The 12,094-nt window shown below is 35.8% G+C and overlaps 1 protein-coding gene and 1 long non-coding RNA gene across 3 annotated transcripts; both read right to left on the reverse strand.

The window, feature by feature from the left end:
• Positions 1-2,882: 2,882 nt before the first annotated feature.
• Positions 2,883-8,040, reverse strand: LOC109706051. Of its 2 annotated transcripts, XR_002215028.1 has the most exons (7): positions 7,736-8,040; positions 6,360-6,530; positions 5,411-5,601; positions 4,963-5,016; positions 4,373-4,426; positions 4,100-4,231; positions 2,883-3,080 (listed from the first exon to the last, which is right to left on the reverse strand). It is a non-coding gene; the product is annotated as an uncharacterized LOC109706051 (long non-coding RNA). The 2 variants fall into 2 exon arrangements; XR_002215027.1 differs by lacking the exon at positions 4,100-4,231 and having other exon boundaries at positions 7,736-8,038.
• A 2,169-nt stretch (positions 8,041-10,209) lies between these two features.
• Positions 10,210-11,522, reverse strand: LOC109706056. The gene is made up of 3 exons (XM_020226860.1): positions 10,919-11,522; positions 10,718-10,816; positions 10,210-10,629 (listed from the first exon to the last, which is right to left on the reverse strand). Exons 1-3 carry the CDS (start codon positions 10,976-10,978, stop codon positions 10,225-10,227), a joined length of 564 nt encoding a protein of 187 aa, XP_020082449.1. The 5' UTR covers positions 10,979-11,522; the 3' UTR covers positions 10,210-10,224.
• Between the last annotated feature and the right edge of the window lie 572 nt (positions 11,523-12,094).

Genomic DNA, 12,094 nt, shown 5'->3' on the forward strand with positions numbered 1-12,094 from the left:
CATGTCTAACGTCCAAAGTCAGAATCCAAATGATGAAAAAAAAAAAAAAAAACTACTTATTTTAACTAAACCCGGTCGAATTTGTGGCGTGCCCGATCCGAACCCGGCTCGATCCACCCCGACGGACGTGTCGATCTACGCGACCGAGTCCGGTCCGCCCCAGGTTGTCGGGCTCGTCAGCTCGCGTCTCCGAACCCGGTCCGGGTCGTCGGGCGAGTCGGGCACGTCGGTAGGGGCGCTCTCCTCGTCTGACGCGATTGGTTTTTAGTATTATTTTTTATTTTTTTCTCTTTTAGCTAGATGTTTTTAACTAAAAACTTTTTCATATTAACCTTTCAAATGTTTTTCTTGAAGTGGTTAAGAGTATTTAAAGTATTAACTTAGATTATATTTAGATTATTATTTTGGGATTTTTTCTCGAGTATGGATAATTATCTTGGGATTTTCTAGCTCAAGTATAATTTTACAATCCGAAAGAATACAGTGTTTTTGTATAGGATTGTTTTGTTACATTTAGATTAGACGTTGAAATCCCAATATTTTACATATATTTATTTATATATATACCGTTTACTAAACAGTAACCTATAGTACTTACTTTGAATACTTTGTTGAAAGAGTTATATTTAGCTAAATTTTTATAGTGTCTAACTTTGATTAGTGACATTTTTTATTAGATATGATATCTAATCATTTTTATCAATCTAACTATAAGTTCTGCTTTTGCTCATTTTGACGAGGTTATGGTTAACAACCTTTTCGTTGCTTTGTGATTTATGACGTTTTGGAGTATGAATGTTATCAAAGTCACCTTCTTGAATAACTTGGGTTCCAAATTTCACTACATTGTGCCCCCACACGGTGGCAGACAGACCGTTTCATGCCGTGGCTGTGCGAAGCGACAGCTGTGTACCATGCGAACGCACTACTATCTATGCGTGCTGGAGGATGACTATGCGAAACCATGTTTGAATAAAGTCAAAAAAAAAAAATAAGGTTATTTGAAAATATTATAATAAAATTTTTTAAATTAGTTTATTAATATTTATAAACGATACATATCGAATGATATGAGTAGTTAATTATATAAATATTAAAAAACATATATTTTATGTTAATATGGTCTATGTCTTAACAGTGCGGGGCCCTGGCTAAAATTTTCGGAATGGTAAAACTTTAGAGTCTCAGCGCCTTCTACACGGTAAAAAAAAAAAAAAGGTTGGACCGGGTGCACTGCATGTCTGGGCAGTGTTTATGTTTCAAGGAGACAAGTGAGCCCGTCTCAGAGGAAACATAAACGTGCCGCATGGTTGCCTATGTTGTCCTAGTGTTGGTGTTGGATGTAAATTGTTAGTCGTTGGTTAAGTACAATACGTAAAAGTATGTCGATTGTTAGGAATCTCTACTACGTACGGAGATTTGTGTGGAATCTGCAACCTACTACGTTACGTGTCATGTTGTTAGTAGGATAAATTTTCACGAGGGGTGTGTCTTCGAAAATAAAAATTTTAGATTAAGTAAGTATGTACTTTTAGTAAGTTTTTAGAAAACTTTTGACAAAGGGTGCCTTTGAGATAAAACTTTTGGCTGATGGAGCTCCCCATCTTTTGGTGCTACGCATTTAGGTATTTATGTTTAGGCTCTTGGTGTTTCATATGTTTGTAGGGTTTTGACTTCTAGGTATTTGGTTTAGGTGTTTAGGTGTTTAGGTGTTTAAGTTGGTCGAGTGTTGTAAGTTTGTAGTTCATACTAGTAGATTGACTTGGTATATTTGATTGATTCGATATTGCTGTCTTATCATTCCTATTTTTGATTTAGCTATTGGACCCAGCCTTCGAGATAGCTGGCGATGCTTGCATGGAGTGCAGAGCAGGGTTTTGAGTAGCGGACGTTATGGACTTTTTTCCACCCCCTCCACTCTTGTACATTTGTACAGAGGGGAGGGTCACCCATGGCGTTCGGCTACTTCCGCTCCTCATGAGTGGCCTAGTCCTTCTCGACTTTTTAAGCAATTGTTGTACCACCCATCTATACTAATTTTTTTTTTTTACTAATGTGAAAAAATAAATTTCTTTTGAGGAGTTGTTTTTTGCAGCGTATTAATTAGTTCAATTTGCCATTTTTTGTTGCTTTTCTAATTATGCTTAAAGCAGCTATGTAATATCTTTGCTCTGTGCATGCTGCGGTTTCTCTCAAAATAAATACTTCGGTTCTTTGTGATTTTCTATAAAACTTAATTTGTTGAAAAAATGAGTTGACTCTGCGGCATTCCCTTGGTTAGGATGATATTATATACAATTATTCCATAGATTTTGTAACACTTTTTTTTTCTGCATAAAAAAATTGTAATATTCCCCGAGTGATGTAAAGGGAGTGTATTTTGCATATCGGCAATATTTTTCGGATTAAATTTTGACATTATTATTTATATTTCACGATACATATATTTATTATTTTGTATCTTACTAATGTTTCATATCTATGTAATATATACACTACAACAAAACTAAGCTATAGCGACACTTTTAAGTGTCCCTAAAACCTAAAAAAATAATGCCGGAAAAAATACCGACACTAAAAATAGTGTCGCTATATGTGCAGTCCCTAGGGTATATAATGACACATAATAAAGTGTCGATATATTCCAAAATAAGTACTACAATTTAGTGACACTTTTTTTTACTTTTAGTGACACACATAAGTGTCCCTAGTTTTTTTTTAAAAAGTAATATTTTTTTTATATAGTGACACTTTATAAGTGTCCCATTATCATTCAAATTATAATATTTTATTTAAACATCGAGTCTAGTATTAAACTTTAGTTTAACTAATATCATCATTTACATTAAATCGATGAGACTCAAAAAAAGCAATGAAGAAAGTTTCTTAAATTCTTGTTAAAAAGATAAAAATAAAATCAAATATTCATACGTCACAACAAAAATATCCAGTCACTGTAGTAATTATAACAAATCAAACTCTCTAACTGAAAGAAATACAAAGAATCAAAAATTGTATGATAACAAAATCAAAAAGTGTATAGACGAATTTTGATCGGCTCCACGAATATATAGTTGAACCTGCACATTAAATAACATTTGAATTAGTTCAAGTTTGTGCAACATCCTTGATTTGCCAGAGCATTAAAAAAGAAGAGTGTACTGCCTATGTTTTATAACAACAAAATGCAACAGAATTCCGCAAGAAATTAAACAAATCATTTTCCGACGAAATTAGTATCAAGACATTAATAATCCAATTCGAAACTGCCGGATGAAATTGACACAAGAAACACTGCACAAAATAATTAAGTTACACCATTTATAGTTCTTCGACTATCAAATGAATAATGTTGAACTGTTTTAAATTAGTGCATATCAATCTACAAATATCAATATAGTAAAAAGCGCTAGTATAAATTAGTAAATTTATACCATCGATTTCGTAATTGTTGTGAATCCAATCCAAAATATAAAACATACAATTAAAAACAAACTAGACAAAATTTTAAGACTCTTTAAATTGAGATATAAAAACAAATTCATCATTCAAACAAATTTAAATTTAATGACATACAATAATTGTCAAACAAGAAAAGCCAAATCATTTAATAAAATAGGAGTTTGCATAGTAAATCTCAATCTAATCTGATTACCCATATCAAACGAATCTCCAATCCAAATTTGAGTAAGCAAAAAAAATCATCCCCATGTAACTACATTCTAGTAAGCAAAAGCAGTTTGTTCCAAATTAATACATCTTGGCCATCATACTTCAGAAATGAGGAGTTGCACCATTAGAGAAAATGATTTTAGAGATGGATATAACCTGAAATTAAGTGAACCTTTTCTTATTCCTTCATCCTAATTGATCTGCTATAAATAAGGATTGCCTATCCACATCTAATTAGGTTATGATTGGACTCCTATAAATCTATTATGGAAATATTATATGCTAAACAGCTAAGTGGTATATAGGCAGCAGGTCCAGCAAAAATTACCGAAGTTAAGAAAAGTCCTCATCAATATGTTTAAGAGCATTATTTGCACGTTCCCCTCTAAGAAAAGTGAAGAAATACTAAAAAACTTAGACAATTGACCTGCCTAAGCAGAACATGCCTCACAGCTGAATAAATGTATTCCCTAACTGGCTGTCCAGAGGAGATCATGTAGCCGTCCTTGAATTTCATGGACTTAGCACGCTGAGCCCTAAGCTTTCCACTCACTATAACCTGATTAAATCCCAAGTGAAAAGCTAGGAATTGTGATGTCTCAAGTTCTAGAGGATTTAACAGAAAGCTATTATAAAACTTGATGTTGTAAAGAGATGATAAAATCACTCAAGACTAGACCCTTTTTTTTTTTACACTAACCTCACAACCTTTAGCACTGCTTTCCATGACAAATCGGAGTACACCATAGCAGCCCTGTAAAGATAGTAACTATGACACATCAAAGAAAAGAACATGTTCATCTAAAAAGGAACATGCACCATTCAGAAGTCAGAGCTGTAAGAACAAGGAAAATATTGTATAGCTAGCACTAATTTCTCCTTGGCTCTTGGTCCAGCTTGCAATTCTAGGTAATGTTGAAACAAAGACTAATTTAAAAGTTTTGCGACAAATTAGATAACTAGTCCAACACGTGTAACCTAACATTTTCAAAACTAAATATGCTCATATTCGTAAAAAAACACTTTATATGCTTCTAAATTGAAGGAAACCACAAAACATGAATCAGCACTTATGACTGCCGAATATATTTTTAGAGTTGCATACCTAGAAAAGCACGTCTAAAAGTTTAAACTTCTAAAATCTACACGCACCGATTAGAATTCTTTCTTTGTTATGTAAATAATAATAATACAGATCAAGAGAATTCAATGTCCAAATGCGACCGAAAATATATCAATATGAACGATCCTCGGAGCAATAAAGTAACATAATCTCAATAAGCAACACACCTTTCGATGGAGGAGCCATATGATTGCTCAGAAAAGCTTCAATAAGTGAATAAGCTGCAAAATTAACAAATTAATGTAAGAAAAGTTGGAGAACTTACTAGCTATTCAATGCACTATATAGCCTCTCACCAGAGCATGAAGAAACTTGATATGATTATAGTTTTTCATAAAGAATGCGGCAATGTGGCAGAACTTGATATTCCATTCACCACTCGAGACATAATATCAACAAATCATGAATAAAAGTAAATAATCTACCAAGCTATAAAGTGCCGCAACTCCTTATGTAAAAACTCGACTGCATAACTATTCCTCCAATCCTCATCACCTTCAATTTTATACTTAAAAAACTAGAAACAATTGAAGCAATGAGGGATTTATACTTAAAAAAACAAAGAATTAAACCTAGGGTTTCGAGAGTAGTAAATGAGAAGCGAGATAAGCTCACCTGGAAGCCTCTCTTCTAAACCCTAGCGCGCCGCGCTCGAACACCAGCGAAAAAAGAGAATCCGATAGCCCCCGATCACACAAAGCGAATCGAATGGGCAATCGAAACCCCCAACCCAAGTAAGACACAACCGATCTCTCCCTCTGAGCTGGGGACGAGGCGAGTAACACCAAATCCGAGCAATTAGAAGCCTAATAGACAAAAGAAATAGAGAAATTCACTACCCCCAAAACCAAGTGAAGCAACAATTAAAGTAAAATTTAAAGCCTAATTTGAAAACAGAGTTTATATAGAGTTATACAAAAAATACAACTCCAATAATCAACTGTTAATATTCAGGTAGAAAGATGAAACCTAAAACCACCCGGATATTATCATAACTTCATAAGGCTAAAATGCAGGAAAGTCCCTACAAATACCATGATTTTCATTAAAAACACTATTTCTGATAGCACTTTTGAAAATCTCTTTGATAGCTTTCAGTTCTAGCAAAAAAGTCCAAGCAAAAGTTAAATTATTGGTAGTTAGATGAAACTCTTTGGCTTAGATTATGACCAAAATTACAAAGAATTTAAAAATAAAATTTTAATTCCTAAAAGATATAATCTACACACTCCCAGGCAATAACTTCTCTAATCGCAAAACTTGCTTTGACATGTTATAGTTTTCACTTGATGTAAATAAAAAGTACTACCGAATGAACTGCACTACCAACATGAAAAAACAAGATAGATAAGCTGCCGCAGGAATTCGGATCTTGTGTGCTAATTTTAGCTAAAATGACAAATAGGAATATAAGAATTCAAAACGATACGCATCGACCAAGAAATTTCTGTCCAAACAAATGTCAACTGAATTTGCGGATAAGGAGCTTCATAGAGAGATGTATGAAAAGATGAAAGGAAATTTCAGCACCATATTAAGTTTTAAGGGACAAAAGATTGTTTACAAATCGATCACTCATGATAGCTTCTGGATGTAGTTGAGCAAGAAATCGCCTTGCTTGATAGTTGCCCGGTAGAAAGCATTTCTGGCGTCAGGTCGGTTAGTTTCTAGAATGTTGGCGACTTTGTCTATCTTGCAGTGAAGTTTTTCGGCTGCTATGAAGCGAGAAAGTTTCCTGGCAAAAAAAAAAAAAAGTTTAGATGCAGATCCTGACCCGTATAGTTTATCCCCACCTAATAACGAAGTCCCCCCATTAATCTACCATATTAGAAATAAGCATCATGTCATTTCTGTCATTAGAGTTCGCCAACAGGTTCCCCAACCTCAAAAAATTTACATCATATATAAATCCTATATTCAAAAGAAGCATCTATAACATAACCATGATGTATTCACAATCATTGCAACCAACTGGTATCCAATTAAGAGTAGAGAAGTAACAGCCCGAAAGATTTATGAGTAATTTGTAACTCTGCGCTTCAGATTGATAGCAGCACATCAATCAAATTTACAGCAAATAGAGTTAACAAATATTACAATTTTTTTAAAGCAATTAAGTAGTTTTCTTTGGTAGAGTCTTTTGATCAAACTGGTGGTGGGCACTCTTGGTTTTCAGAGACAAGCCAAAAACTAAAACCAGTTCAATCTCTCTTCGAACTGATTCCGAAGCAATACTACACGGAAATCGAACTAAAACCGATTCGAGCATTTCGTAAGAGCTTATTCCATGAGATTAGATCGTAAAAGCTTACAAATCCCTGTTCTAATGTCCAAAATCCAATCTTGATGATTCTAATCCTTCTATCTAATCCTTCTATACTCCAACAGAGTAAAATTGGTTTATGCATTGCACATCAAATAGGAAGCAGATCACCAAAAAAACAGGAAAAAAAAATTACATGAATGGGAATCGAGGATTTAAACCTAATATGAATCGAATCAAATTCTTAGTAGCACTAAAATTACCTCAAGCTCCTTAGATTGGAATCGAGGAGAGTGGTGTTGGAGATGTGATAATAATATCACATCTCTTACATTTCTCCAAGTTTTAGTTGGATCAACGATTCAATAAATACTTCACAAGCTAAATGAAACCAAGTCGAGTTCATGTTCAGATGATGTGTGCAACTCAATCAAGCATAAGATACGAAGCAAAATATATGCCTCTGTTCAACAAAGTTCAGCTTATGACAATGGTCCCAACAATCCAATCAGCAATTTTGGAAGCTATTTACCTTCTCTAAAAGCATATGAATCACTAAAAGCTTAGTCAAAGATCATCTATATAAGCCTTAATTTGTTATCAAAGCAAGCGATTCATGCACAAAGAGATTCTTACAAGAAATTACACCCTAAATCCTCATGAACAAGAAACCCTACCATCGATCGAGCTCACGTTCTTCTCCGTCTCCTCCTTTCGCGCCTTCGACGCAGCGACGAGCACAGCCAAAAAGTGGTCGCCGGACTCCTTCCCCACCACCACCGCCGCCTCGACGCTTGCCGCTCACTCCCTCGGCCACCGTGGCGTCTCGTACTCGCGGCCGAACTCCGGCGCCGGAACTGTATCTCTTATAGTGCTACGTCGGAGGAGGAGGAGAGCGAGGGCCTCTAGGGTTTCGGGGGATCGGGTGAGGGGAGAAGAGGGATACGATCCCTTTTTGTTTTTTTGTTTTTTTTTTTTTTTTTTGTGCCTTGTTAGTTTTTTTTTCTAATTTTAAGAGTTTTTGAACATATTTTGGGACATTTGTACTAAAGTGTCCTAAAGAAGTGTCTCTACAACCTAGTTTTGTTATAGTGATATGATTGATTTGTTCCTTTAATAAAATCTGGATTTGTTCCTAACAAGTTAAAAATAAATAAGATTGAATTTTTAAGCCTGCACAGGGTGATGATTATGAGCTTAGCGAAATTTTTTATCGTGTTGTATAGACTAGAATATTTCAATTCTATTAATTATGTGTGCCTAATGCACTATCTTACAAATCTTATGCAGTGAAATGGCCTTCAAAAATATGATTGTTGATTTACATAAAGGTAAAAAATTGGAAAGCAAGAACTATACTATTTGGCACAGGAAAATAAAATATTTACTCAATGAATAAGGTGTTTTGAACACCTTATTGTCAAAATGATACTTCCTCCAGAAGACAGCACTGCACAACATCGTCGTGATAAAGAGGTCTATGACAGATGGTTCAATGAAGTTAGAATCGCTCGGTACACTTTGTTGAGTGTCCATGCAAGATGACCTCTATCACACCACGGGCTTGTAGGGAAGCAACCCCGATAGCATGCCCAAATCTGTCATGTGTCCAAGATGTCACGCCTCGGGGTTCAGCCCCATATGAGCTTGCCAAAACTATAACATAGCTTACTGTATATATATAAGATCTAAGGAGTACAACAGAGAAATCCATGTACAAACATCACATCTCACAACTCTAAGGGCCCGTTTGGTTCGAGTTATATAATATTACAAAGTATCTCGATATATCCATGTATCTTGGATTTCGGCGTGAGATTACTACTGATGCTGCATTAGTGCGTTTGGTTTAATGTAGTAATGTAATACTAGATTACAGTATTTATAGCATTAATACGTTTGGTTCAGTTTATAAAATTTAGTAATCCTGACATAAAAGTATAGTTTTTTTCAAAATTGCCCTTATTGTGGTCATTTGAATATTATTTTTTGCGGAAATGAAGAATGTTGGGAAGGGGATCGTGATAATTACCTGGGAGGACGACGCAATAGAAGAGATAGGTGTTCGTGCGAGAGAGAGAAAGAGAGAGAGAGAGAGACGTCGAGAGAGAGAGAGCGAGAGAAAGCGGCGTGCGAGAGAGAGTGGGGAAGGCGAGAGAGAGAGATGAAAATAATACTGTTAATTAGATTTGGGGTTGTTGGAGGGTGAAATTGTCATTTTATATAATATGTAATATTAACGGGTTTCAGTAATGCAAGATACACGACCCCCCTCCCGATAATATTTTTTATGTAATCCTGCTCGATTTATAATGCTACATTAACGACTAGATTATATAGCGGATTAGCCAAACGCAGTTATCCTGGCAGGATTGCCTGTAATCCTGCCAGGATAACTCGAACCAAATGCAGCCTAATATATATATATAAGTGAATTCTCGAAATCCGAAAGTTGTACTTCGTTCAGGATCGACTACTTGTCGAGTGAGTATCCTTCGGAAAAGCTAAAGATGTCCAAAACACAAAAAGTGCATTGGAATTGAGTCCACGAGAGCAATGATGCGAAAATTTGCACTAGGCAGATTTTGCTCTCGGGGACCGGTCCCTAGCAAGGAGAGACCGGTCCCCGAGGCTGGTGGTTGCTGGCGATTCTTGATGCAACCTGTCCTAGGCTGAGGGAACCGGTCCCCGTGTGCGACGCCAGCGAGAGAAGGCGAAAATCGGCTAAGTTCTGAAAATCAAGCTCTTGGGGACCGGTCTCTCAGGTAAGGACCGGTCTCCCGGGGAGAGACCGGTTCCCGAACGCGTGATATCTGGGGAGGCTCTCGGGGACCGGTCCCAAGTCGAGAAGACCGGCCCTCCGGGCGAAAACTGTCCAGTGAGGGCGGGTTGAGAGATATAAAGTTGAGGGATTTTTCTGCAAAAATGCCTTAAGTTAGAGGNCAAAAAGAAGAAACAAGCATTTATGTATGAGAAATAAATATTTCAAGAATCGTATAAAGCACTCCAATCAAGTTAGATAAGCTTAAATTCACAAGTTAAACTAAACTTGAAAAGTTAATTCCTACTGTTTCAAACTAGAAATAATACAGTAAGCTATACAATTGATAGTAGAAAAATGAGATTTGCAACCTTGTAGATGAACTACGCTAGATAAATAAACATATTATTCAAACAAAAAGAAAGAGAGAAAGCAAAATAGAACCTGCATTGGTTGATTATTTGCCAAGCATTGCACCATATATTTCAACTCAGCAATAGATTTGTTTTGATCTAAGATAATTTTATTTTGGTCTTGTACTTGCATCTCCAATCGCTCCATATGCTCCTTCATTTGACGTATATTTTCTTCAACTATTGTCTCATCGAAATTTGTCATCCTTAAACCCTCAAATCGACGCAAACAGGATGAGTTGAATATATCTTTAGGCGTAGGACCTAATCCTACACCACGCATATATCCACGCTTGTCCTTTCCTATGATTTCGGAGTAAGGATCACCTTGCCATGCAACCTTTCCTTGTGATGTTGATCCCTCCGAGGTTTCAATTAGCTTTTTCTTCAAATCATTCTACAATAAATATCTATGTTATATAAGACACCATTAAGATATTCTTTTGATTCAAAATACTTTTAAAAGCATGAAATTAAAAATATACCGCTGTTTTTCCATCCATGAATGTTCCATCCTTATACACATGAGTTTTCAAATAAACTTCAGCACATTGAGGCTCTTTCTTCTGTGGATCATCTTTCCTCTAAAATAAACATAATATAGTTTAGAATAATTACGTCTTAAAATTATTAAGAAAAAAGTAAAAAGTTAACACTATCAATCACTTTAATATGATAGAAATTACCATTTCCTCTGCAACACGAGCAAAACTCTTTGTCCTTGCAGTGTGAGTCGCCATTAGCATTGCACGATTCCTTCAAAGACGAACCAAGTGACTTCAAAGACGAACCTAGTTAACAAACTATAGATAATAAGCAGAATTTAGGCCTTGAAGAACAAAATCTTTGTACATGTCAAAGTGATCATAGTCATCGGCATCTAACCACGGCTTTATTAATTAAAGCAAGCATAATTACTAAGTCATTGGATTCTAAAAAAGATTGCAAGGATCCTAAAATGTTACTGAGACATGGATAATGCGTCTACGTTAAGTCGTAATCAACATTATTGTTAATAGCGATTAATACCAACATAATAATCTAATAATGAAGGAATTATATAATAATCTGATCTCTTATTGTTGATCTCCATAGGGCCTAATTTCTTAAATAGACTAAATTTCTTAAATACATGTTAGAATTAACACATGCAATTTTGGGGGTCTTATAATATGTCTAGATAGAGAGCTCATTCTACTATGATCTCTTATTTTCGAGATAACATGTTTTGTTGTTTGACAAACATATTGAGAAACTACAAGCATGAAAACTTGGATCACTCAGAAGTTGTGTCACGCCCCGGGGTCCCTTTTAGTTTAAAACATAGCGGAAAAGCGTCTGAAATTTTTTTTTTTTTTTTTTTGAAAAGCCTGACCCCAGAGTATGTCAGATCTGCCACAAACACAGGGAATCCACTGTTCACACGGACAGAGTCTCTCCTATATTCGCACGGCGTCACACAAATACAAGAAGTAACCCAACAATAGTAAGGTAAAGAGCAGATATACCGAATACAGTAGCAATAAACTGAAAGAAAGTAAGAACTTGACTGAATAACGGCTACCGCTACTGTAACTGAAACTGAAAGCATACATGAACATCTACTATAGCAGCAAGACAACTATAAAGTAAGAACTGTAAGTATGCATACAATGACTGCTACTATAAACATATGCGTCAACCGGTTAAGAAGTCCAAAAGTACCCAATCTGAAACCAATGCTCTCTTGGTCAGCACCGCAGACCTCAAGCCAATGCCCTGGAGGTCCGCACCGCAACACCTCCCGACAGTACCACTGCCGCTCTAACATGCATATAACCCCTCTAGGGCTCACGGGTTGTCACCATTCAACCACTTTTCCG

Source organism: Ananas comosus, unplaced genomic scaffold, assembly GCF_001540865.1.
Source record: "Ananas comosus cultivar F153 unplaced genomic scaffold, ASM154086v1, whole genome shotgun sequence".
Lineage (NCBI taxonomy): Eukaryota > Viridiplantae > Streptophyta > Magnoliopsida > Poales > Bromeliaceae > Ananas > Ananas comosus.